Source organism: Misgurnus anguillicaudatus, chromosome 2, assembly GCF_027580225.2.
Source record: "Misgurnus anguillicaudatus chromosome 2, ASM2758022v2, whole genome shotgun sequence".
NCBI classification, from domain to species: Eukaryota; Metazoa; Chordata; class Actinopteri; order Cypriniformes; family Cobitidae; genus Misgurnus; species Misgurnus anguillicaudatus.
In genome coordinates, this window is record NC_073338.2 from 12,599,607 (window position 1) to 12,626,046 (window position 26,440).

Consider the following 26,440-nt stretch of genomic DNA (forward strand, 5'->3'; position numbering starts at 1 on the left):
TTTCTTCAAGCCATGCCAAGCGTCACTTGTTCTTTACTTTCTCCTCCGAAGCAGATGTATTTTCTTCTGGTTTGATAAACTTCATTCTCCATAGCGTGTGTAGCCTACAAGCTAACTGCGAACTGGTTCACTTTCTGCACAAGACCCACCCTCCTCTCTAGCAATTGGCTAAGACAACCTAATATCAGGGTCCCATTGGCTGTGATCGCTGACTCGTGAATTAAGGTGGTAGGTTGAAGGGGACCGGTTATTATTACCAGTTCGTTAATTCAAATGTAGCCGCGCGGTATGCGCGCTCATTATGGAAAGACACGCTCGTTTTTTCCAAGCGCGTCCGTGCCGAAAGTGACTCTGAGTAATATTTGCATGTTTTGCCTGCGCCGGAGTCCGGGCCTACCCTCAAGCCGGAAATCCGGCCCCCGGCCGGAGTACTTTAAGCCCTGTTTTATAATATTTTACTTTGTTATGCAATAGTTTTGTTTAAAAAGAAAATAATCGTAATTTTGCACAAAATAAAAATGAAAATAATAAACTCCGGTCAAGGAAAATATGGGACCTGCAACTCTTCAACATGGGAGAGTCTGTAAGTCAAAAGAAAGTAAGATCTGAGGATTTTTCGATTAGTTCGCAAGCTACTCAATTCCCAGAGGTATGTAAAATGTGATTGTAGTTAATTTTTATCAGATTGAGTTGGAAATTGTTCAGTGTATGGAGCTAGGGTATGCGTACTGACAGAATTCTGTAATCTTATCGTAAAAAACAAAGTGCAAATATCATGTAAACAATATTTTACATGATTTTTTAGTTTAGACTAGCAGATTCTGTGTTTAACGGGAGATTCGCGAGTGCTTAGTGAGCAATTGTTGTGCCTTAATAAAAAATATGACAAACAGAAACTCCCACTATGTATTGAAATTGATCAACATTATGAACTAACATGAACCGTACTTCTGGAGCATTTAAAAATCTTTGTTAATGTTAATTTCAACATTTCTGCCTTATTAAAATTAAAAATTATTATTTTCTGCCTAACTAAGATAATGAGTAGATGTATGAAATGAGAAGATTTATTATTAGATTGCAGATATTTAGTTGTACAGACATGTGCAGATGTATATTGTTCCTCAAAACATTTTATTTTCTTGTTACAAATTTGTTAAGCATTTTAAAGTACTGCTCTCCCAAACCAAATACACTTACATGTTATTTTTTTATTTAGCAGACACTTAATCTAAAGCAACTTAAAAAATAAAATAGCTTTCACATTTTGCTTTTTTTTCTTTAAAAGGCTAATACAGAAATCATTGACGTCAAAATTACATGATGCTATAAATGTTAAACATTAAATGATAAAACATATTCAGAAGCAATGGTTTCTTATTATGAAGTTTCTTTTGACATTTACACTTAAAGGCAAGCACATTACAACCAACTTAAAACCAATGTCCTTGTTTCTAAAGATGCTTACATAAATCAACCAAACATGAATGAAATACAAACACAGTTTTTTAATTAAGACACATTTAGGCACGTTCTTTATATGTTTGCATACATAAACAAACCAAATATATTCAGACTGAATTATAAAAGCTAATCTTATCAAAACAGCTGTTTGTTTTGGTGTTTTGTATCACTGTGTTCCTGAGTTCAGGTATTTAATCCAGACCAAACACCTGTGTGATAAAATGAGAAATGATCTTTACAGTATTTACAGTGTGTACAACATTGTGTGTCTTTTGTGATTAACACAACAGTAACATCTCACCTATTCACATAACGAGCTGTAGATCACAGTTTCCTCTACATCTGCTGGACTATACTGAAAATATAATACATCATATACATAATTTATACTGACAATAACACAAATGTTACTGTAACATAAACTAAAGCACTGTACTAAGATCAGAGATTCATTGTGTTTGTGTTTGTTATGAATTCACTTACTGCTTCAGTCTTGGCAAGAGTAATGACAGAACTGTACGTCACATCACATTCAGGATTCACTGAGGATGAATTAACCGAGTCGTCCTGTCAATAAACACACATCTGTTTCAGTCTCTCACATACTTTACTGTCACACATGTTATCAAGGTACACCAGTGCCATAATGAATGACTATGATAGCAACTGAGATAAAGACACTGCATGCCAATCTTTAACTTAAAAGTACTGCAGTTACAGCAAAGTTAATACAAATTAGAGACAGCAAGTGTAGGAGTCACACCACTTTTTTGTTTGTCCTCAGACTGTGCCCATACACCAACCTGTCAAAGCTGGTGATAATGTCTCATTTTATGCAGGAATTAGGAACATACATGTTTACAAAAGGAAAAAAATTGGCCACATTCGAAAGAGAAGTCTTCCATGAAAATAACTCAAGCACAGCCAAAGTTATTGTTATGATCCTGCCTACCTTGTCAGTTTTCTTGCTTGCAGGATCTAATATAAAATCATGTGACCTTTTGTTTGTATCGGCCACATGCTCTCCTGTCTAGTTGTCATGTCAGAATGGCAAATGATATGTAATTACCAATTTTGTACATTTTGTTATTTATTTTGTCCACTAGGGGGTGTAGACTGAAAACTCTGCAGGTCCTCTCAGAACATGATCCTGAAGAAGAATATTAAGTGTTCAAGTGATACACAATTGCATTCATGAAAATAATGCATTTTATGATGACAACCGACAACCGAAATGGCCAACTGAGGAACACTGGGTGCTGTTTATCTTAGCAGGTCTCTCGGAATTACATGAGACAACGGTCATGATTTTTTAAGCAAAATCAGCAATCTTCCATTTTTTTAAACAGTATGTGGCGCTGTGACAAAACTGTACATGCAACCTTAGGTCATGACTGCGATGACACGTAGCAAGATTCATGACAAAACAATTAGGTTTTGTGGATATACAGCTGTGTGACCATCTGTCTTGGTTGCCTTTGAATGTTGTTCATTTTAAGGCCAAAAAGTGGCGCAGTCCCACCACCTCTTCAGTGTGTCCTCTGACTGTGGCCATACATCAGCATGCCAAATATAGTGAAAATGTCTCATTTCAATTCTGTTAAGAACGGAAATGTATAAAAACACAAAGAAATAAATGACAAGCATGGATCACAACTGTGTGGAGAGGTTTGGCAGACAGGCAAGAATTCAATGGCCTGTACTTAACTTGTACACATTCATTTTACACCCATTAATGTTAGCTCAGTGTAATAGTTGATACGCATTAGATATGATATATGAATGAAGGTAATTTACTTGTCATTTATTTTCCTTGTTATCAGAAATAAACTACTCTAAATAGATTCTGTTGTTATTGATTCTATGTGGAAGTCTAGCAGAAGTTGTGTTTAGTCCACAAAAGGTGTTTGTTTATGTTGTTGCTATTGGAACCGTCTATAGTAGCTTTGATTCCGTGTTTCTTACGGCGGTTTAATGTTGATCAGAGTACCGCTCACAAAAATATTTGCGAATGCATTGTAAATGCTATATCGCAACACTGGACTTATCAAAAGGCGAACTCTGATATGTAATAAAGAGGCCCATATAAACCCCTACTGAAAACACCCACGCTTAATCCTGCAAAATTTGAAAACTACAGACCGGTATCTCTCCTTTCATTCATTGCCAAGACTCTTGAGTGTTTGGTTTTTGACCAACCCTCTTTCTTCTTCACACAGAACAACCTCCTGCACAGCAATAAGTCTGGCTTCAAGAGTGGTCACTCCACAGAGACTGCACTGCTCTCAGTCATTGAAGCCATAAGGCAGGCAAGTGCAGCCTCCAAATCATCTGAACTGATCGTACTGGATCTATCTGTTGCTTTTGACACTGTTAATCACCACATCCTCCTGTTGACCCTTCAGGCTGTGGGTGTCTCTGGAACGGCACTACAATGGTTTAAATCTTACCTCTCAGGCAGGTCATTTACATTATCCTGGAGAGGAGACGTCTCTGAACTCCAATGTCTGAATTCTGGGGTACCTCAAGGCTCCGTGCTTGGACCACTGCTCTTTTCTATATACATGACATCCCTGAGTTCTGTCATTGGGAAACATGGCTTTTCCTACAAGTGCTATGTGGATGACACACAACTCCACTTGTCATTTTAGCCTGACGATCCAAGGTTTCTGCCTGCATCTTAACATGCCTGAGTGACATCTCACTCTGGATGAAGGATTATCATCTGCAACTGAACCTTGCAAAGACAGAACTGCTTGTCATATCGACTGACCCTAAAATTCATCACAACCTTTCCATTCAACTAGTTTTTTTACCATTACGCCTTCCAGGACAGCCTGAAACCTGGGAGTGGTAATTAATGATCAGCTTAGATTCACAGATCATGTTGCCAGCACCGGCCACTCCTGTAGATTCACCTTTTACAACAAGATTAGACCTAGTCCAGGCTCTTGTCCTATCCAGACTGGACTATTGCAACGCACTACTGGCGGGACTCCCAGCCTGCACAAACAAACCCCTACTGATGATCCAGAATGCAGCTGCAAGGGTGGTATTCAATGAGCCACAGAGGGTGCACATCACTCCTCTCTTTGTCAGGTTACACTGGCTTCCTATAGTAGCTCGCATCAAAATCAGATCAGCTCCTGGTCTTTAAAACCATCCCAAAAAGGGAAAAATCATTGTCAGGTACCTTTTCTGGATCTGTTCCACAACTGTAATATGATCTGCTGGTTGCGTCAAGATTTGCTGACTCTGAAGCCATCTATAAGGTTTGGCTAAAAAGCAATCTCTTCTGGTAACACCTCACTTAATAATACAGACTTTAATATTTTTTTTAAATTTTTCTACTTTTGCCTTTCTGTCTTTAAAAAAAGAAAACATTGGCTATGTATACTGTGTTAGACTTTATGAGACTGGTTCAGGTGCACTTATGTGTTATTGTGTTGTTCAAATTGCTTCTATTTACCTCACTTATAAGTTGCTTCGGATAAAGGGTCTACTAAATGACTAAATTTAAATGCAATGTAAATGTTATAGGCAGGTAAACTTTTTTCTGACCCCTAGGTGGTGCTGTAATGAAACTGCATGCACCCTAAGTAGTTCATAACTGTTTTCAAACGTATCAAGTGTCATGCCAATACACGTAAGTTTGGCAAAGATAGAGCCTCAAATCTCTATGCAAGACACTATGAATAAAATCATCTGCCAGACAATCACTGTATGAATTCACTTACTGCTTCAGTCTTGGGATGTTTAATCCCAGAAATGTACATCACATCACATTCAGGATTCACTGAGGATGAATTGACCAAGTCGTCCTGTCAATAAGCACACATCAGTGTCAGTCAATCACATACTTTACTGTCACACACAAAAAAATTCCAGACACTTGTGTAACTATTACATCACTTCTGATGTGATCGTCTCCATATAGGATGAATCTCTTGTGTTACATTCCACAAAACTGAAGTCACTTTGTATTAAAAACATCTGCTAAATAAACAAATGTAAACATAAATAATTACTCACTTTATCACTTGCTTCATCTTTTTTCTCATGTGTGGTGTGATTGTTTTTTCTTTCTGTTAGTAAAAAAAAATATATATATATATATATATATATATATATATATATATTTAAATTTTTCCTTATATCAATACACACTGTTGAAACATATAAATGATTATTGGACATAAACATCAACTCCAGAAAACACAAATACTGGCATTAAATGTAATGTAATACTGACTGTGTTTATTTCTCAGTATTTCAGATGTCACAGTAACCAGAATCAGCAACAGAATCAGAACAATGAGTAGAAGCCACAACTTTAGATACTGTCTGTGATAATAAATAACAATGCAAAAAACGAAATGCAGATGATAGATCATTAAGCATAAAAAACTAATAAAATTAATAAAATAATTAACTGGAAAAAAACTGAAACATTCTTTTTCGCACACACCTTTTTGGCTCTTTACTACTTGGTATTTGATTGTTGTTATTGGGAGTTGGTGTTATAGTAGGGAGAGCTGTATGTCTGCTAAGAAACAAAGATCAGAGAGAGAAAGAGAGAGAGAGAGAATTTTAACATTGCTACATACAAAAACATATTACAACACTAAAATACAATAAGCACCAATGTGGCTTATAAAAGACTCACACTGAAAAAGTAAAAACCAAATCACCCTTAATTAGGCAACATAACGCCTCATCACAGCACCAAATATTTTCAAACGTGACCAAATAGTCCATCAGCTTACAATAATTAAATCAATCAGAATCCTTGATTGCACCATGCTTGAAAATATAACATTAATATCTTGACTCAAATTTTGCTCAATTTTCTTCTTCCTACCCATGTACACTTCCATTTTAGTCTGGCCCAAGACAAAATTTAGCATCTGGCATAGATATCTTTTTTTGCAGCATACTTAACTCATTCACCGCCATTGACGAGTTATCTCGTCATTTATGAGTTCATATTTAACTAATAAATGTGCCTTTCTGGACGAATTTCAAAGTGAAAGTGTAATACCGCTTTTATCCACCAGATGGCGCCAAAACGAATTTATCAAAAACGGAAATTAAAAAGAGCTAATGATTTATTTTAACTGCGTTTATGTTTGATAGTCATTCTGAGTCTGATCTCTAACATAAATTTCTTTACAAAAACGCAATTTTTTAAGCTTTTTGCTCAAAATGTTGTATTTTTGAAGAGAAATATCCATATTTCAGTGGTAAATTAAGTAGAAAAAGTAAATATATAATGAAACGTTTTTTCCCCATTTTGTTTGTTTGTTTATTGTTTGTTTGAAAGCAGAGGGTGTGTTCTTTAATTTGATATAATTTGTATGTTTATATATTTATAGAAAATAATTTTTCCTGCAAGGAATTTTGTGAAAATTTTGTTAAAATCACAAAAATGCAGGTGGGCAACTTTTCTCAAAAAGGCTGGCGGTGAATGAGTTAAAGCCTAGAATAAAAACTTCTCGAGAGAACGCTTCCTTGCACCTGTCAAATACTTCCACCAGATCAAACAAAGGCTGTAATATGGGACACCGCAAAAAAAAACATGAAAGAGAGTCTCTCTCTCAGCACAAAAAGGACAATCACACAATGCTTGTATAGTGTTTTTCCAGCACAAGAAAAAGTCCATATTCTCAAATTCAACAGATTCTTAAAAATACACTAGAAAAACCTATCAAGTTCCGTAAGGTAAACAAATCAGGAAAGGAGTTCATAGGAATGTCTTCCGCAATTCCATCACAAAGTTCTGTCAGCAAGGCCCTTTCTGATAAACTGAGTGCTGACTGCCACTTTGACAGAAGCTGTGCAACTAAATGGGTTAATCTAATATTCAGACATTGGGCTACCGCTTCTTCGTTCTTAACTCTTTCCCCGCCATTGACGAGATATCTCGTCAATCAAGAGAAAACGCTTCCTCGCCAATGACGAGTATTTCCGTTTCTTTTTAAACCCGGAAGTATTGAACTATGGCAAGCTGTTGCATGTCCGTGTCTGTTTTAAAGATCGCTCTGAATGGGATCTCTATGAAAAGTCCGTCACAAAATGGAATTATCTCTGCTTTTTGCTCAAAATGTGGTGTTTTTGCAGCAACCTACCCATATTCAAAAGCTGATTACAAAAGAACTACTCAAGGTAGGATGAAACGTTTTTTTTTTTTTTTTGAAAGCAGAGGGTCTGTTCTTTCATTTGGTATATTGTATGTTTATATATTTGAAGAAGAACATTTTCTGGAAGGCATTAAACTTTTGTGAAAATCATGAAAAACGCTGGCGCTGGCTGGCAACTTTTTTTAAAAAACACTGGCGGTGAAAGAGTTAAAAGCAGATCCGGATATATCCAATAAATGGCCCAAGGTGGTGAATTTATTATCGATGAGTGCCTTTTGAGACCCGGAAAAAAGCAATTCCAGTAAAATACTGGCAAGGTAGAAATGTTCAACTTCAAAGGGTCCAATGGAAATAGAGTTCTATCCAGTCTGTCTTACGTAAGCTGTCTGTCTTACGTAAAATCACATAAGCAGCAGCACACCATTTTAAACTACTTCAACCTATTAGCAACCTTTGAGCAAACTGCAACCGGAAACTAATCTGCTTTGTGGGTGTATTAAATCATGTCCACCATTCTCTTTGGGTAAGAATAAAATACTCTGTGGGACCCAGTGCATTTTATCTAAAAAAAATTAAACCAATAAAGCTTGAATCTTTGCTATCAAATGAATAGAGGGATCAACACACATTCATTTTTGCCATAATGAGGCCCCAACCAAGTTGTTAATGATTAAGCGCCCCCTGAATGACATTGCTGGCAATAAGTACTTCCATTTATTAAGAAGATTATTTTCTTCCATAACACCTTTCCAATTTTTTTAACTATTGATTCATCGCCCAAAAACACACCCAAATATTTAAGACCTGATTTTACCCAGTTTAGGCCTTGAGGGAGTTGGGGTCTTTCATTTGACCACTTGCCCAATATAACAGCTTGACTTTTTTTCCAATTGACACTTGCCAAAGATAACTCTTTAAAATCAGCAAGTAATTTTGACAAAGCCTCTACAGGCATGAAAATCCCTCACCTTTCGGCGAAATTCGCCGTTTTGAAGCCAAAACAGGTGTAGATTTGATAAGATTTGGGGGGGGGGGGTTGGGGGTATGCACGCGCTTCGCACCATCCAACATGTATCCCAGACAGGCAAGTGACATCAAAGTACCACGAGAGTGAATCGGGAATAAGGACTCTGCTTTCGAACCGCTCTTGAAGAAGTTTGTTTTAATCCGAATATGGGTATCAAATACTTTACCATTATGTTTATATTTACCATTTTGCTTTTATTGGTTTTATGTTTTTCTATATGGATATAACCAGTTACGTTACCATTATGTTTTTATGTTTTTCTATATGGAAAATTACCAGCATGCATTGCAGGGGTAGGAACAAAAGACCTACAGTCCCAGGAATGTAACCACCATGTGTTTCTATATGATATAAACCATATGTTTCTTCATGTTACAAACCCTTGGGAATAGGATTGCGTGCGAAGACAGGCTTAAATAACTGCTGTATAGGAGGAGACTTCAGTGAGTCTTGGAGATTTTGCAGGACTGCTCGGCTTTTATTTGTCTGGTTAATAAAAGTCTTTCTTTTGAAAATGAAACCTACGGCTTGAGTATTTTATTCTTAAAGAACCCAAGAAGGAAACCACAACAATTGGCGCCCAACGTGGGGCTAGAAAAGAGCACAACAATTGGCAACCCAGATGGGACATGAAAAGAGCACAGAACCAGAGACCACAGCTGGCTTCTCGATGGGCAATACAATCAGGTGGCCACCTAACAGAGGTAAGCGTTTTGCTTATTCAAAGATTGTATTGTTCACCTGAGATGGCTCGTGGTGGTAAGATTAATTACAACTGCTCTGCCAAATTCAAGAATAAAAAGAAGAAATTAATGATTATTAGACTAAATGATAAGAATAAAGGGTTTTATTTTCAGAGGAAACATGTGCATGCACTCATCTGTTTTGTTACTAACAGTACTTGGTAGTATTAGAACAGATGATTATTTTTATTTTGAGATGGCATTGATGATCAAAGTAAATCAAAGTGAATTTTTATTTTTATTTCAAGTGAAGAAAACGCTTAAGAGTTGCCTATATCTGTGGGTGTAAGTGTATGATATAGAAGTCTGTGCCTGTGGTCAGAAGTGTAAGGCACAGAGGTCAATTTTGTGTGGTTGAAAGTGTATCAAAATTGACAGTATACTGCCTTAAAGTGGTATATTTTATTGTTTTAATTCAGATCCATGTTGAGGAAGTGTAATGGTCTGTTGTTTTAATTAGCAAGGTACTTTAGGTAAAGTACAGTTTTGTTTTGTTTAATTGTATTTGTTTCTGTGTGAGTGTATGTGTCTGTGCTAGCATGAGTGCACGTCTGAGATGAGGAAAAGTGGGGGCTGAGTGAGCAGTGGGTGTGTCTTTCTTCTGTGGCTCTGCAGAGAGCACAGAGAGGTGTTGTGTTACACTAAGTGGAGTGAATGAATGTTTAAAACTGTGAAGAGGGAATACAGTTTGTGAAAGTATGTGAATATGAGTAAGAATATAAGTATGAATATGAATACGATAAGAAAAAGAGACAGTTATAAATGCTGGGTAATAAATATGATATTTGAAGGTATTGTGGAGTTATTGTAGCCAAAAATATTAATTATTATATTAAAGTACACAGGTACTTCTAAAATCTGAATAATTCATTTAAATGATTGATTTAAATAAATAAGTGTGCTCGATAGGAAAAGTATAGCTTGCCCAAAAAAGCACAAAAGTGTGTGATGGAGTGACATTATTTGAAAGAATCTTGTTTTAAAGACACATTGAGAATCTGATTAACTATTTGGGAAAATATATAAATTGGACAAATAAAAACAAAAAGGTAAATATAAACATAATGGTAAAGTATTTGATACCCATATTCGGATTTAAACAAACTTCTTCATTCCCCGCTCTGAGGCTTATTTAGCCTCAGTTTTCCTGTTTATTTATTTTAATCCGGAGTGCCGTTTCATAACTCAGTGTCTCAGTTATTACTATATCTTGTGACTAAAGAAAGCCACTGTATATTACCAATTACCAAATTATGCCACTGCACTTCGAACTATGGACAACAAGAGCAAACATCTTTCCATTCTTATATTGTCTTTGAATGTAAAAGTAAAAGAACTTAAGTCCCTCTTTATAAACAGTTTAAAGCATGTGTGTGCAATTGGTTCTGCACCTATAGTTGGTTATCACAGTTATGTAAAATATATTGTTAGGTTAAAATAAAAGTGACCAAAAGAAAAGCAAAGAAACCCAAAAATCAAATAAAACTAAAAAATAAAAATATAAATTAAAAGAAAGAAAATTAAGAGTTTAACAACAGAGAAATGCTTGAGGAGAGACAGAGAGAGAGAAGGAGAAGAAGAAAAGGGAGGGGGTACTGATGATCACCAGATGTGACCTGTAAAGGCCAATTCCAATGCTCAAGGGAATTGTAGTTTTAAAGCAAAATCTGGAAAAAAAAAACAGAGGTGAAGCTTTGAAAGAGAAATAACAAATTAGAATAAAAAAAGAGTAAAGATCAAGTTATTAAAGGTGGAAATAAAGAGAAAAATAAAAAGGACAGAAAAATTATTAAAAGGTGAATGACACAGATAAATTATATAAAGATAAAAAAAACTTCACTAAATGAAGAGGAGTCTTCATCTGATGATGGAAGGTGGTCAGAATTAAATTTTATTTTAAATTAAAAGGCAATATTTTGCATGGGTTAAGCTGAACCTTGAAGGGCTGAAAGCTCTCATCCTTTGACATTCAAGAATGTGAATAAAAGGTGGCAATAAACAGACAATGGCAAAAACTGTGTGACATCAAAGTGTTGGAGTTGCAAAGAGAGGAGCAACTCATAAATGGACTGAGGACACATACTATCTGAATGGGACTATGATTGATCTCAAGCAGTGAAGGGGGCACTGCGCATATGTTCAGAGACAATTACAAGGATGAAAAACAAAAAAGACTGAGTGGAGTCCAGAAGGAGACTTACAAAGACAATATTGTTCTTGGAGACAAGAGAAAAACTGGACTACTATTTTTCATCTTCATACAAGCCTTTGGGTGAAATGGGAAAGAGTGAACCAGCCGTTCAATGTTTAGTTAGGACCTTACTATAGGGACACAGACAATCTTTATGAGAAAATCAGCTAGACAAATTTAAAGGCTGATCAAGAATTTATGATGTTTGGTGTGACTACCTTTTCTGAAATCAAATCAGACTCCTATAAATCTAATATGGCTTTAAAATGTGGTATACTACAGAGGAAGGAAAGGAAAATAAAATAGATAAAATAAATAAATTGAAAAAAAAACATAGAATATTATAATAGGTAAACAAGAAATAACTGTGAGAATAGAGGAAAGAAATAACTGATTATTGTGACAAACTTAGCATTACCCTAATCCAAGCAAATAAATCTAAATTGTATCTAGTGTATAATTTGAGAGCAATTAATGACATACAGCTATAGAAAAGATTGATGTTCCAAAAAACCATACTTTGCTGACAAAGGTTTCTCCATTTGATAAACATTTTCACTGTGTTTTTGATTTGCATAGGAAATAGATACTTGTTTGCGTTTACGTATTTACTTATGAGGAAACACATTATACAGGTTTAGAATTGAGGAAACACCATTCCAATATGCTGAAAGGTTAGTCTGGTTGATTGCTGCTAAAATGTATAGTGATTTGTTTTCATTGAAGTAGGCTCACAGGAGAACAGTTGATTTTGCCAGCATGGGCAAATACATAACAGATGTGGAAGCTAAAAGGGCCTCAGAGTGTAAGGAAAACCTATTAGATCATACAGAAGTGAAAATATCTCAGTCATAAATACTGTTATCAGAGATGCACATGGGACAAAGAATTAGAATAAAAATGTGATTATTGATTTGTGATAAGAACGAAAATTTAATTTGTAATAAGAATGAAAAATTGACTATCATCTACAATCACATGTGATAATAGACAAAATGGTATATAAAAGAAATTATCCTCAAAGCCATACTTAACAAAATGTGTGAAAATACAAATCTTAACTGGATCAATGATTTACCTCTTGCATTAATGAGCATGTAAACTAACAAAAGTACACCTTTAACACTGCATGAAATGTTCGCCGATCGACCTATGCGTATTGTAAAAACCATCTGGAATTAAGTGTTATATGAAGAAACTAATTGTCTATGTATTGAGCTATTTGTGTACAGAAAAGGAAAGGAGCTGAGGAGGAAGTGACGGAGACAGCATGCCTCATTAAGTGCGAAAGGAGCGAGGCTGGCGAAAGAGACCAAACACAGTCAAAGGGGGCTGCAGAGGGATGAGAGCAGCTCTAAAGTCCAAGTGGGAGGAGCAACCAATGCATCAGAGCTCTTATGATGGCAGTTGGAGAGGAGGAGAAACACATGATATGAAAGAAGAAACATCAAAATCATATCAAATCAAAAGCAATTCAAGTAAACCGATGGAGGAACAAAGTTTTGAGCACCGAGAGGAAAAGTGGAAAAGAGGAATTGTCAACAGAAATTGAAAAGAACGAAGCTGATTACTACAGAAGATTTGCATGGCCACAGTCAATCAAACTTCTCGGCAATGACTGTTGCCTTCAACAAGGCCAAGTGAAAGATCTGAAACAATCTCAAAGTAACTTAATCTGAAAGAAAGACTGAAAACATACACGAAGACATTGAACAGAGAACATAAGGTGGACATTTTATGGGAAACATCCCAAAGATGACAAATGATACAAATGGACAATATTTAAAATCAAAGAAATAGGTTTACAAAGTTGCTTTTTATGCTCTAAACTAAATCAGATTTTAATAAGGTAATAACATTTTCAAGTCCACATAAATATGATAAAGGTGATAAATTCAACAACAATTCTTATGGATTAGAGAAAAAGTTAAGGTCAACTTGTCTGGATAAATATTTAGGTCTTTTGGGAAATTCTGAGTTTAAAGATATATTTTGTAGGCCACAATTTGGTAATTTGTGTCAATGTTAGTATATTAACAAAACATTAAAAATAGAAAAAGGAAAGATAGAGATTTCAGAATGATACAGTACAAGAAAATGCAAGCCTTATGGAATTATAGACTTAGAAAAATTAAATAGGAAATACTTTATAACAGAATTTTTGAATAAATCAACTACAAAAACTCTAGATCTATTATGAAGACATCAAAGAGGCTAGCTTAAGGTGTACAAGTGAGAAGAGAAATGGTATTAGAAGAAGACTATAATCAAATCATAGCAACATATACAATGAAGATATTTGAAGATCAAATAATATCGTTTGGAGAATTGTTTTGGATTTGGAGAAAAAGAAAATGTCGTTATCATTGGGATGGAGAGAAAAGGTATTTAAATATGATGGAGACATGTAAATCACTACAATAGAAGGGAATTTAGAATACTCATTAAAGAATGAACAAAACAATTAATCATAAAATTATATGTAGATTCTGTCGATTAACCAAATAAGTGCCAAATTACATTAAGGTATGGGACTAATCTAAATAAGGAATTTAATAAAGTTTTGTCAGAATAAAGATACAAAAGAAATAAATTATGTACAGTACTATAATCAACCGAGTATTATTAAGTATAACAATAAGGCATTAATATCTGTAGGGAAACAACTAGATGCAGCCAGTAGGAATACATGACAACTTATACTGAATTAATTTTAGTTAGAGGTTAGCGGGTAAATAAGTTGTATCTTTTTAGAAAACCAAATGGAAGTTAAAATATTAGGATGATGGAAACATTTGAAATCAACAAGAATGTTATTAGGACGTACGTTACAAAACAATATTGAATTTACAACTGGGAGATGGGTATTCAAGTACATCTGATGTTGATGATGAGGAATTAGTTTAATATTTTTCATGCTTTACTTTTAGTTTTTATTTCTAGTAATTTTAGTTTTATTTGCTTTTTGCGTTTCTTTGCTTTTCTTTTGGGTAACTTTTATTTTAACCTAACAATATATTCTACATAACTGTGATAACCAACTATAGGTGCAGAACCAATTGCACACACATGCCTTAAACTGTTTATAAAGAGGGACTTAAGTTCTTTTACATTCAAAGACAAAATAAGAATGGAAAGATGTTTGCTCTTATTGTCCATAGTTCGAAGTGCAGTGGCATAATTTGGTAATTGGTAATGTACAGTGGCTTTCTTTAGTCACAAGATATAGCAACAACCGAGACACCGAGCTATGAAACGGCACTCCGGACCAAAATAAACAAACAGGAAAACTGAGGCTAAATAAGCCTCAAAGCGGGGAATGAAGAAGTTTTAATAAAAGTCTATCTTTTGAAAATGAAACCTATGGCTTGAGTATTTTATTCTTAAAGAACCCAAGAAGGAAACCACAACACTCTCACCCTACTGTGATGTCATCCGCCTTTCTGTGTTCTTCACACAGAAAACACAGAGTTACAACCAATCTGAATCATCTTAATAGATGAAACAATTTTACCATACCATGACAAAATTTTCTCTAGTGTTTCATCACTAATGAATGCTGGTTCATTAGACTGCACTTTTTTAGATGGCATGGACACAGGAAGTACAGGGATAAAAAGCCTCTCAATGACTATACCAGTTTCAACTACCTCGTTTGCTTTGTCAACAGAACTAAAAAAACAACAACATTGGCACTGTTCATTTTCAAAGCGGACATAATGTTTTTATGTCCAACAACCTTTCTCTTTTAGCTATACAGCAATCCTCTACACTCACTGCAGCCACTACCTTTACACCATGGCGACGCTTGAGTTTACTCAAAACTTGTGACAGCGGGGCCACCATGCTGCCCGTATCAAATACGGTAGCACGCGCCCCAGCCAAGCAGTAAATGAGTAAACAGCAAAAGTTAAGCACCCAGCACAAAAAAAAGTAAGGAAAGGATGAAAAACTCACTCACACACTCAGAACCATGCTTCCGCACTCCACTCGCACTCAACAGTCACACCGGAAGTGAGAGAGAGGGATTGATGGATCTGTTATTAATTTAGCATTTTTATATATAATGTATTTGTAAGGATTAAACTGCACCTGTCAAGATGACTGGCAGTACTCAGATGAGACTGTGTTGTTGGTTTCAGCTGATTGCTTTCTGAGGTTAGTGAACTTCGTAAGGTTGTGACTGACCAATCAGAATCAAGCATTCCAAAGTGCCATGTAATAAATAATGAATTGCAATGTTTTATTTACTATTATCATGGTTCAACACCAGCAAGATTTAAATAATTTTTTACTAAGACTGAATTACCTGTTGTTGGTTCTCCATCAGTGACTGAATTACCTGTTGTAGGTTCTGCTTTAATGAATTTAACAGGTGTTGAATTTCCAACAGAGACTTTAGCAACTAAACACAGATTAAACATTTTTAGATTTTTTCTTTACATGGCTTTATAAAGTAGATCATTGAATGAGTTTTACCAGTGACTGTGAGTTGAAAAGGGGCCTGTAGATGTCCTACAGAACAGTAATACCAGCCAGAATTTTTCTTCATCAGTCCAGACATCACCACAGTCAAAGATCCTCTCCTATCATCACTGATGTCAATTGAAAACTGAGATGTGTCAGATCTTCCCACTGTGTAACATCTCTTGTCTTTATATCTGCACCACTGTTTGTCTTTATTCTTATATGTAGAAGTGTAGAGACACTGTACACTGATATTACCACCTTCATCTACAGTTACACTGCTGGACATCACAGAGAGATCAGGAGCTGTCATCACACAGACAGATGATATTTGTCATTGACATTTATCAGAAACGAGAGCAATCTAATGATGAAGTGTAAAATAAATCTCATACCTGATTGGATTGTGATATAAAACCACTCTTTCACATCATAGGCAGCACCTTCAATTTTAATAGCACACCAGTAAGTTCCAGTGTTTTGCTCCTGCAGGTCTCTCATAGTGACAGTAAATAAACTCTGATCAGGATGATCAATTACTGACACGTTTCCTTTGGTTGCATTTGAATATACCAGAAAAGAGCAGTAATCGTAAGATGGTCTTGTATCATAGCACCAGTATTTCTTGTGTTGTGTGTATTTACTTTCATAATGACATGGAATAATAACAGATCCACCAGTCTGAACAGTTACTGTTCTACAATCTTCACCTAAAAATCATAAACAAAACAACTGTTAAAATTTTATCAAAAAAGGTTTTTGTAAATATTGATCATCAAATTATGTAGATGCCTGTCAGGTTTAATTTTTGCAAATTTTAAGCAACAAATATATGAACATAAACAGTGGCAAGAAAAAGTATGTGAACCCCTAGGAATAAACTGGTTTTCTACAGTGATTTGCCATAAAATGTGATCTAATCCTCATCTAGATCACAACAAAAGACAAACACAATGGCCCTCATTTATCATTCTTGCGTAGAAACGGGCGTATATGTTGGCGTAAGATTATGCTTACACTCCTCTCACCGCCTGATTTACGAAACTGTGCATACCGTTGATATTCATGTGTACGCAATATCTGCCCTTCATAAATGCCGCGGCTGAAAACGATCGTCATTAGAATAACACGGCCATATAAATTCAAGTCCCCGCCTCCCCCACGCCCTCATTTTATGACATTGACACATGGAAGACGGCAAAGAAGACAAACCGGGGAAGTGGAAAGAAACAAAATTGTTTTATTTAGGAGTTTAAAGAGCGGGATTAAAGACATTAATAATTGCATGACATTTTGTAATATTTGTATTATTATTTTTATTATTAATGACGCTTAATTGATATTTAGAAGAATAATTATTTATTATTATTATTATTATTATTATCATTATTATTTACTGTTGCCTACATCTAAATTATATGTCTGCTTAAAGGGATAGTTAGGCCAAAAACGATATTAAACCCATGATTTACTCACCCCCAAGCTGTCCGAGTTGCATATGTCCATCGTTTTTCAGACAAACACATTTTCGGATATTTTAGAAAATATTTTAGATCTTTCTGTTGATTAAATGTAATGTTACGGGGTCCAGCAATAGTCCACGACCTTCAAGTCCAAAAAAGTGCGTCCATCCTTCACAAATTCAATCCAAACGGCTCCAGGATGATAAACAAAAGTCTTCTGTGGGTTAGACTCTCCTGAGTCTAAGATGGCGGTGCTACCGGAAGGTAGTTTATAACGTTAATAACATTTTAAATATGGATATTTCTACAACAACACCGCACGGATTACCCACAGAAGACCTTTGTTTGTCATCCTGGAGCCGTTTGGATTTGGTTTGTGAGGGATGGATGCACTTTTTTTGGACTTGAAGGTCGTGGACTATTGCTGGACCCCGTAACATTACATTTAATCAACAGAAAGATCTAAAATATTTTCTAAAATATCCGAAAGTGTGTTTGTCTGAGGGACGGTGGACGTGTGCAGCTCGGACGGCTTGGGGGTGGGTGGATCATGGGTTTAGTATCGTTTTTGGCCGAACTATCCCTTTAATGGTTCGGTTAAGTTTTTTTTAAATAATATTTTAAAATGATGTAGTAACTTTTGTAGTGTGTTTTTCTGTATTTACATACAGTTGTTTGTTAGCTAAGATCCAGTTTGATACGGAGCTCCGGATATAATTCAAATAAACAATTTGTTTTCACGACATCCACATGTTTTACTAGGCTAATTCATAATTTGAAGTAATAATAATTGTAATAGTAATTACAAAATATTATAATAATTAATTCCAAGGAACAAACTGTTGAATATTGGGAACGAATTTTATATTTATGGCCATACTTTAGACTAAATAAGAAAAGGAAGTGTCCATAATGTATAAAAGATAATTCGTGGCCATGATTTTGTCCGCATGTCATCATGATCGGAGTTATGGCTCCACTCAATACAAGCATTTTACCTTACCTATTCATGTGTAGCTATTTATTTATCATCGAATGCTATGTAACTAGCTTACTTTTTGATGCATTATTACGATGTTTTCGTAGCAGATCCTTGTGCTTTCTTGCAATGTGCCGCTTCAGATTCCAGGATTGCTAAACTTTTACAATCTCTCCGCAGTCCCTTTTAATGTTTTCTTCCTGTCCAATCTTAACTTTGATTCTTACTTAACATTTATGTATAAGGCTTGAATTTCATAACTTATTGCTAGACGTTTCTACAGATTCTTGAACTAGCAACTTATTAAAGGGCGTTCTGGGTTCAACGAGCGGTCCTGAGCGAGCGGAATTTTCGGAAAAAGGCGCTCTGGTATTACCGCACCGCTCAACGCCGGTCCGATCCGCTCACGTGCTCTGCCCTGAAACGGCTCGCAACTTAAGGAATACATATGCATACAAATCAAATGCTTTGGTAAAGTCACACAAATTAAACATTGAAGTTCATGTTGCATAAAAATAAACACTGAAGTTTATAATTACTATATTTTAGGGTTTTTTTTTACAGTGGATCATAATATATCATATATTTTAGTTTGTCAGTGCGTTTTATGGTGTTAGAAAGTGTTTGCGCATTTCTGCACTAACTCAAAATGTGCGTACACCACCTCCTGAGCAGGCGTAGGATTTGAGCGTGCCGTACGGCAACGTCCATATTGATAAATCTCAAAGTCACCGTGGTTTTGGGTGTACGCCAGGTGTACGCTGGAAATTTGGTGTACGCACTTTTGATAAATGAGGGCCAATGTGCATAAGTTGACAACACAAATAATTATAGTTTCTTGTGTCGTGTCTTTTTTGAAAACACCCATTAAACATTCACAGTGCTGGAGGAAAATGTAAGTAAACCTATAGAATAATTACTTTAATGAAAGCTAATTTGTGTCAGAAGCTGGCAAACTGGAGTCCAATTAATAAAATGAGTGTAAAAGTGTGCTTTTGTGCAACTTTGATTGCTTTTATGAACCATTACTCGCAAGAATAAGCTCTCTACAGATATCTGACCAAGAGCTGTTGCACTCCATAAAGCTGAAAAGGGGTACAAAACAATCTCAAAATGTTTAGACATCCTCCATCAGTCGACAGTTAGACAAATTGTCTAAAAATGGAGACAGTTTAATACTGTAGCTACCCTTCCTAGAAGTGGAAGCAAAGCCAAGATGACTGGAACTGGCACACATCTCTATTCATGAGTCTACCATACATAAGTCTTTGAACAAGCACAGTGTTTATGGCAGAACACCACGGAGGAAGCTGCTGCTCTCCCGAAAAACATTGATGTGAGCCTGAAGTTTGCAAAAGAGCACCTTGGCAAACCCAAGTGCTACTGGGAAAATATTTTATGGACTTATGAAACAAAAGTTGATTTGTTCAGGAAGAGTACTATGCCACAAATTAGTACAGCTTACCAACATCAAAACATTATCCCAACCGTGAAGTATGGTGAAGGGAACATCATGATTTGGGCATGCTTTGCTGCTTCAGAGCCTGAACCACTTGCCATCATTGAGGGGAAAATGAATTGCAAAGTTTATCAAAATATCCTACAGGATAATGTCAGGGTGGCTGTCTGCCAGTTGAAGCTTGTAGTTGCTGTACACTTGCAGCAGCACTTTCAGTTTTAGTAGCAAAAAAATCCAGACCTCTTTTTTATGTGCTGTTGCCATGCGAATTGTAATATCGGTGCTCCATTGATGATGGCTTTTCATAGTGGTTGTGCATGCACTTAACTCAAAGTCAACCTACTTAGAGTCGATTGAACTAACTCATTTAGCTGTTCTGTAACTGAAAACAGAAAGAGTAAGTCAACTCAGAGTTCAACTTTTAACTCAGAGTTGGTTGAACCTCCTTACTGAAACGGCCCCTGGTCTAGTCTGGTGTCTTGTTTACCTGGTTTCCCCCTTTTGGGGTTTTGTTTTTCTTGTTTCTGTTTTTTTCTAAATAAAATCAGTGTTCATCAAAGTTTGCAAATATGTTATTTCCTGAATAACCATGACAGAACAAACAAGCCACAACAGAACACAGCAGACTAAAACAGACACTCGTTAAAGACTGCTATGGACTTTCTTAGGTTGGGCTTCCCTGACATGGTATATTACCTGATGAACCACGAGCCAACCAGAGCTGACTGGTCCCCTCAGCTTTCCCCCATCCCAGGGTGCCACGTCATGGTGGTCATCAAACAAGAGGATCTAGCTCTCACCCCCTAGATCACTGAGAGCCCTACCCTGCCTACTGACTTCCGAGTGAAGCATGGGTGGAAGCTCTCGTGGGAGTCTGACTCCAGTGCATTTTCCTCACCGCCCCAGGACCACCACGAATTCCCTGCCTCCTACTCTTCACTTTGCCACGCAGAAACTTCCCGAGGTCCCCCACATATCGGCTCCACAGCCAGCTACAGCGCCCCATCTCAACTTCACAGCCAACTGCAGCCCCCCTCATCTCGATTTTACAGCCTGTCTCGACTCCACAACCAGCTGCAGTGCACCCTGTCTTGGCTTCAAAGCCACAGCCTGTCTCATTGTCTGCTGCAGCCTATCCTGTCTCTGTCTCACTGTCTGCTGCAGCGCCCCATGTCATGGTCATATTGTCTGCTGCAACATCCATTGCACCTTTATCACTCTACTCCTCTTCCTAGTCCTCAGCCTCTATGCCCTTCCTGAACTATCTCTCCTACCCTCGCGCTGATCTGCTCCTTTGTCTTTCATGCCCTGGAACCCTGCCTTGCCACCTTTTGTGCCCCCGGCCATTCCTGCCCAACCACAGTTTACCCCCTCTGGACTCCGTTCCCTCAACCATGTCCTGCACTGTCCCACTCTAAGTCTCCTGCCCCACCTAGCTCCACCCTGCCTAGGCCACCCCCATGAACTCCCCCCCCGCCCCCCTTATTGTTATTTTTCTTGTGTAATCCCAACCCATTTCGTCGCTGTCCGATGAAAACCACGTATGTCCATTTTGCCGATTTTGAGTTTTTTCGACGGATTGAATGTCCAGGTTCATTTCCGTATACAGTATGCGTCACATACCTAAATGGCCAATGAAAAGTTGTGAAATCATGTCATCTGATTTTTATGTATATCCATTTGGTGTCAAAGCTGTCAATCACGCCGCGTATCTCCCGCCGTGAAGCGTCTTGCCGGTCTGACGTAAAGTTTCATCGAAGCTCAGCACTGGATATAGCCGAATAAACATAGCCTGTGAGACAATATCTTTCCTTCATCGAGGTAAACGTTACCCCTGACGCCAGACGTACGTCTAGGAGTGACTAAATTACGGTAGGACTGTGCAAACAAAGTATCTGTCTAGCATAGTGTTATTTACACTGGGGACCTCCCACCGCTTTTTGAAGGCGTTTGGTTTAAATGTTCTGAAAAATCAAGTAATGCTTAAGACTGGTTTTGTGGTCCAGGGTCACATATGTTGCGTTGTATGCTTATGGTGTGTTTTCTTGTACATATGTAATGAAATTCATTGTAATCATTTATTAAACGCGCTGCTGTTTTCTACGGTATGGTGCTTTGGCATTGTTCGGTTGAGCTGGTGTTGCAGGAGTATTTATGCTGAGTATTTTCTTGTTGTTGACTAGCCTACGCTATGCCCATTTTTGATGCGCTGTTATTCAATGTTTTCCCCGTCCTGCAATAATGTTTTTATCTGATCTTTTGTCCCCACCACTTTTCAACACAAACTGACGCCCCTGCTGTCTAGCATTACCATGTCAGTGTATTGATTCATTGTCCCTTCATAGCTTGCAAGAGACATTTAATACACTTATAATTAATATTAAATAAAGTAAGCGTATTTAACTAAGACGTAGGCTATTTAATAAACTGAGCGTATTCATCTGTCAATATGAAACGCAACTTGGGCATTCTAATTAATGATCGGAAGAATGCGTATCGATCACATTTACTGTAAAATATGCATGTATGTCCATTTAAACTTAATTTTTGTCAAATGTGGATTACAACATTACACTGGCAAGAATATGGTTACATGTAAAGATGCCGTACCAAGTATGACAACGCTACATTTAACTGCTTTTGATATACAGTGTTTTTTTCACTTCCTGAAAAGTAACTGTTTTGGACATACGTGAGTTTCATCGGGCACCGACGATTTGTTCTGTACTCCTGTTAGCCGTTGTTGTTATTTGTCATGTTCTGTTGGGGTTTGTCCTTGTTTTAGTCTATTGTGTCTTGTGTGTCCCCTTGAGGTGCCTCCCTTAAGGGGGGGGGGGGTTCTGTCGTGATCCTGCTGTCTTGTCTTACTAGGCTTTCTGTAGTGGCCCATGGGTTTTGGGTGTAAGCACATGGCCTTTGTTTGTGCCATGTGCTTCTCTGCCGTCTCCTGACCCCGCCCCCTTATCATCTTGTTAATTATCCTATCCTTGTTTCATTCATGTCAACTTAATGCTTGTTTGTTGTGCAATGAAGACTGCTAGACTTTTGACTGCCAAATATAAACATATTACGCCAGTCTTATTCTCTTTGCATTGGTTGCCAGTGTGGTTCAGAATAGAGTTTAAAATATTTTTGTTTTTAAGGTTTTAAATTGACTAGGTCCTTCCTAATTTGTGGACCTCTTGAGTACAAACACACCAGTCAGACATTTAAAATCATCTCATACTGGTCCATACATCTAGGCTAAAGACAAAAGGTGACCAGGTTTTTGCCATAGCCAGCCCTACATTGTGTAACAGCCTACCACTCTATAAGATTAATCCCATCACAATCACTTTTCTAAGCAAAATTGAGAAGGATTTTAATCCATGAGATGACATGGGCTTTTTATCTAAACATTGATTTGCTGTATTGCCTTCTTTGTGTTTTATTTTTATCAAAATGTTTTCTTTTGTTTTTGTTTTATTTGATTTTTGTTCAGCACAATGGTCCACCCCCGTGTGTTTATTGCGCTTTATAAATAAATTGAGAATTTTGATCATCAAAGTCTGCATCTGGGTTCATTCCTGAATATCCATGACAGACACTGAAAGCATTTGTTATGTCCTTGGATGTATGCATGTAATATTTAAGGACTTGAATTGATTTATGTTTTGTTTTTACGTTTTACGTAACACGCTATTTAATGATGGAAGATAGTAAAATATAAAAATGACACTTTATGCAGTATTGCAAATTAAACGTACACACACAACTTAAAACCAGTGGCGGCTGGTCACTAGGGGGCGCTGGGGCGCCGCCCCCTTAAAGCTGGCCAGAGAGGAAAGCTACTTTAACATGTTACCAAAAAGTTAAATATATAGTGCAAATTAATACAAAATAAATTCATTTAGTTGTACTATTTCACTGTTAGTCATGTTATAATTTATTTAAAACAATTAAAAATCAAAACTGAGTTCGTTGTGTGTGTGTCATGTTTGTGTGTCTGGGGTGCACCCCTAATGAGTGTCTATGTAGGTCAGGAAAAAGGGTAAAAACATGTGACCTGAGGCAGAGCTCTAAGTGGCTGGTTTCGGATCCGGCCTGGGGCGCAGGACTGTGCGCTCTAAACACTCCCACTTATGTTGAAAGCGAATCAATATTGCTTTTAATGTTTTTTACCTCCTGTGATTGGATGGTTCGAAGAGTCTCATAACCGCGTTGGAGATTGCTGTGTTAACTGATAGCTACAGTACAGAAAGCAAGTGAAATATCTTGAGATGAAGGAAAATATGCTTTTATCCTTACAAAATCACCTTTTACAAGATATTTAATTGATGAATAAATAAAGGATTAAGAAGCTTGGATCAGATCGACCAACGGAGTCAAATGATGGCAGTCTGTGTTCTCCACCACTTCTCATTGCAAACGGAGTTGGCTAGCTGGATATTACGTAAGTCTTCTTGAGTTTTATTTTTTCCCTGTTTGCTGTTTTAAAGTCTGAATGCGTGAAAGACGTGAACGACATGAACTTTTGTGGCGCGTTTGAGCTTGTGTTGCGTGGACATAATGAGAGCGAGTGCTGCTCATATAATCCGGTATATTTCGTGGCTTGGTCAACTTTGTTGTTAGTTTTGTTGTTGTACAGTGTTGTAGAGTTTAAAAAGCACCCACGAGAAAACCACTGTTTTTAAGGAAACTTCACGAACCGTGCATATTGAGCTGATGGACTGTATGTACTCCCTGTTGTGAGGGAAAAATGTGCTTGTGTGCTATGGCTATAAAAGCAAAAAGAAACATACGAGCCTGTGATTAGGCAACTTTAGTGTCTCTTTTTGTGTGTATTCGGTCGCGTTAAACGAAAAGTCTTTGACGGAGAAAATTTAAGCAGGATAAAGAAAAATATGAGCGCCATTTTGGCAGATGCCCATACAACTCAACTTGAGAATTTAATTCCTATGTATGTCCAGTTGGTGGCAGTGTGTTGCTCAAATGACGCCCTGGTTTCTAGATATTCTCGCAATATTTTGATGTCATACACTGATTGGTCTGCGCATGGCTGCTGAAGTTAAACACTACAGGTCAGGAGCGCTGCAACAAGACGCCTGTCTAAGGTAAAGATACAAAATCTAATGACAAGAGTCTGCATTAATCTGCCTTTATGCGTTTATTACATAAGATGGTTTCAGATGAGTTTAGTTCAATTCAGATTTTTACATGTTTATTGATATTTTAATCGCAGTAGTATTTTGTTATTTGATTTGTTCATATTTGCCTGTTCAGCATAAAGCTCAGTGTTTTATTGCCTCCGCTGTCACTGTGAGAAAAAAACATTAATTCATCTGCTTCGTGTGATGGTAAAGTTATGCACGGTCTCCGTTTATCTGTTCTCTAAACAAATGAATAAACACATTTGACTTGTATGCTCGTTGAAGAAGTTTATTTTAATCCCAATCTACATAAATATGAGTTTACCATTATAATCACATGCAATTTGTTTACCATGAAATTATGCATGTCATGTGTTATGCTGTATGTGAGTCAGGAGTTTAAAAGCCATCTGTGTGGTGCCTTATGTGTTAGAAGTTTAAAAGCCATCTGTGTGGATTTAAGAACAGCTGTGTGTAGTCATGTTTCAGGGGACAAAGGATTTTAGTATTAGCAAATAGCCAAGGGTCAAATAGGTCAAGGAAAGGAGACACTGGTCTGGTCTGGGGACTGTCATGTGATTCTTCAAGTTACAAGCCTGAACAGAAACATATTGTTTAAGCATATGGAGGGGAGGGACAAAGACCATATATATTTACCAAGCCTGGCTCAGAGGGTCAGACTGATTTGGAGATTCCTCCCAGGCCGGCAGACTGGGTTTGGGAGGAATTCTCCGGGCGGCCTCTGCTTTTTATTTGACCGGAAAATAAAAGTCTATCTCTTGAAATCAGAACCTAAGACTGAAGATTGTTTCATTTGAGGAAAAGGAAAACCCCAACATTTGGTGCCGAAACCCGGGATAGAAAAGAGCTGGACAGTCACACCACCTGGGCGAACCTGACGAGCAACACAAACAGCATATGGCCAGAAGGTAAGCACTTTTTGCTTATTAAATTAGGTTTGTGTTGTTGGCCAGACTTTGCTCAACGTGGTGAGAAATTTAAGCTCTTCTAAATTTAAGAACCATACATGTGAACTGGGTTTTGATTTCAAGGGTACAATCTAATTAAGGCATGCATGCAGGAATCTGTATTAAGTTACTTTGGCTTTGATGATCATTTGAATTGAAACAGATTTTAAGTGAAGAGAACGCGTAAGAGTTGCCTGTATCTGTTGGTTGAAGTGTATGATACAGAAGTCTATACCAGTGGAAAGGAGGTGTATGGTATAGAGGTCAATGTCGTGTGGTTGGAAGTTTTATCGATATTGACAGTATACCGTGTAAAAGTGGTATATTTTATTGTTTTAGTTAACGACCGGGTTGATGGAGGTGTACTGGTCATTCGATTTGGGTATATAAGGTGATATCAAGAGGTGGCA

The 26,440-nt window shown here is 37.0% G+C and overlaps 1 protein-coding gene across 2 annotated transcripts in view; it reads right to left on the minus strand.

Annotated features, from left to right (window-relative positions):
• Nucleotides 1-984: 984 nt before the first annotated feature.
• The window catches only part of LOC129441740 (uncharacterized), a 32,627-nt gene continuing 7,171 nt past the window's right edge, over nucleotides 985-26,440 (minus strand). Inside the window, exons 2-12 of one of the 2 annotated variants that reach the window (XM_073872781.1) lie at nucleotides 16,428-16,742; nucleotides 16,045-16,338; nucleotides 15,875-15,970; nucleotides 15,658-15,748; nucleotides 5,933-6,007; nucleotides 5,717-5,808; nucleotides 5,497-5,549; nucleotides 5,202-5,285; nucleotides 1,948-2,031; nucleotides 1,766-1,819; nucleotides 985-1,673 (exon numbers count right to left, since the gene is read on the minus strand). In XM_073872781.1, coding sequence (XP_073728882.1) covers nucleotides 1,766-1,819; nucleotides 1,948-2,031; nucleotides 5,202-5,285; nucleotides 5,497-5,549; nucleotides 5,717-5,808; nucleotides 5,933-6,007; nucleotides 15,658-15,748; nucleotides 15,875-15,970; nucleotides 16,045-16,338; nucleotides 16,428-16,742 — 1,238 coding nt within the window. In that variant the 3' untranslated portion in view covers nucleotides 985-1,673. Of the gene's footprint in view, nucleotides 1,674-1,765; nucleotides 1,820-1,947; nucleotides 2,032-5,201; nucleotides 5,286-5,496; nucleotides 5,550-5,716; nucleotides 5,809-5,932; nucleotides 6,011-15,657; nucleotides 15,749-15,874; nucleotides 15,971-16,044; nucleotides 16,339-16,427; nucleotides 16,743-26,440 lie in introns of both variants that reach the window. The other variant, XM_055201420.2, reaches the window with a different exon arrangement.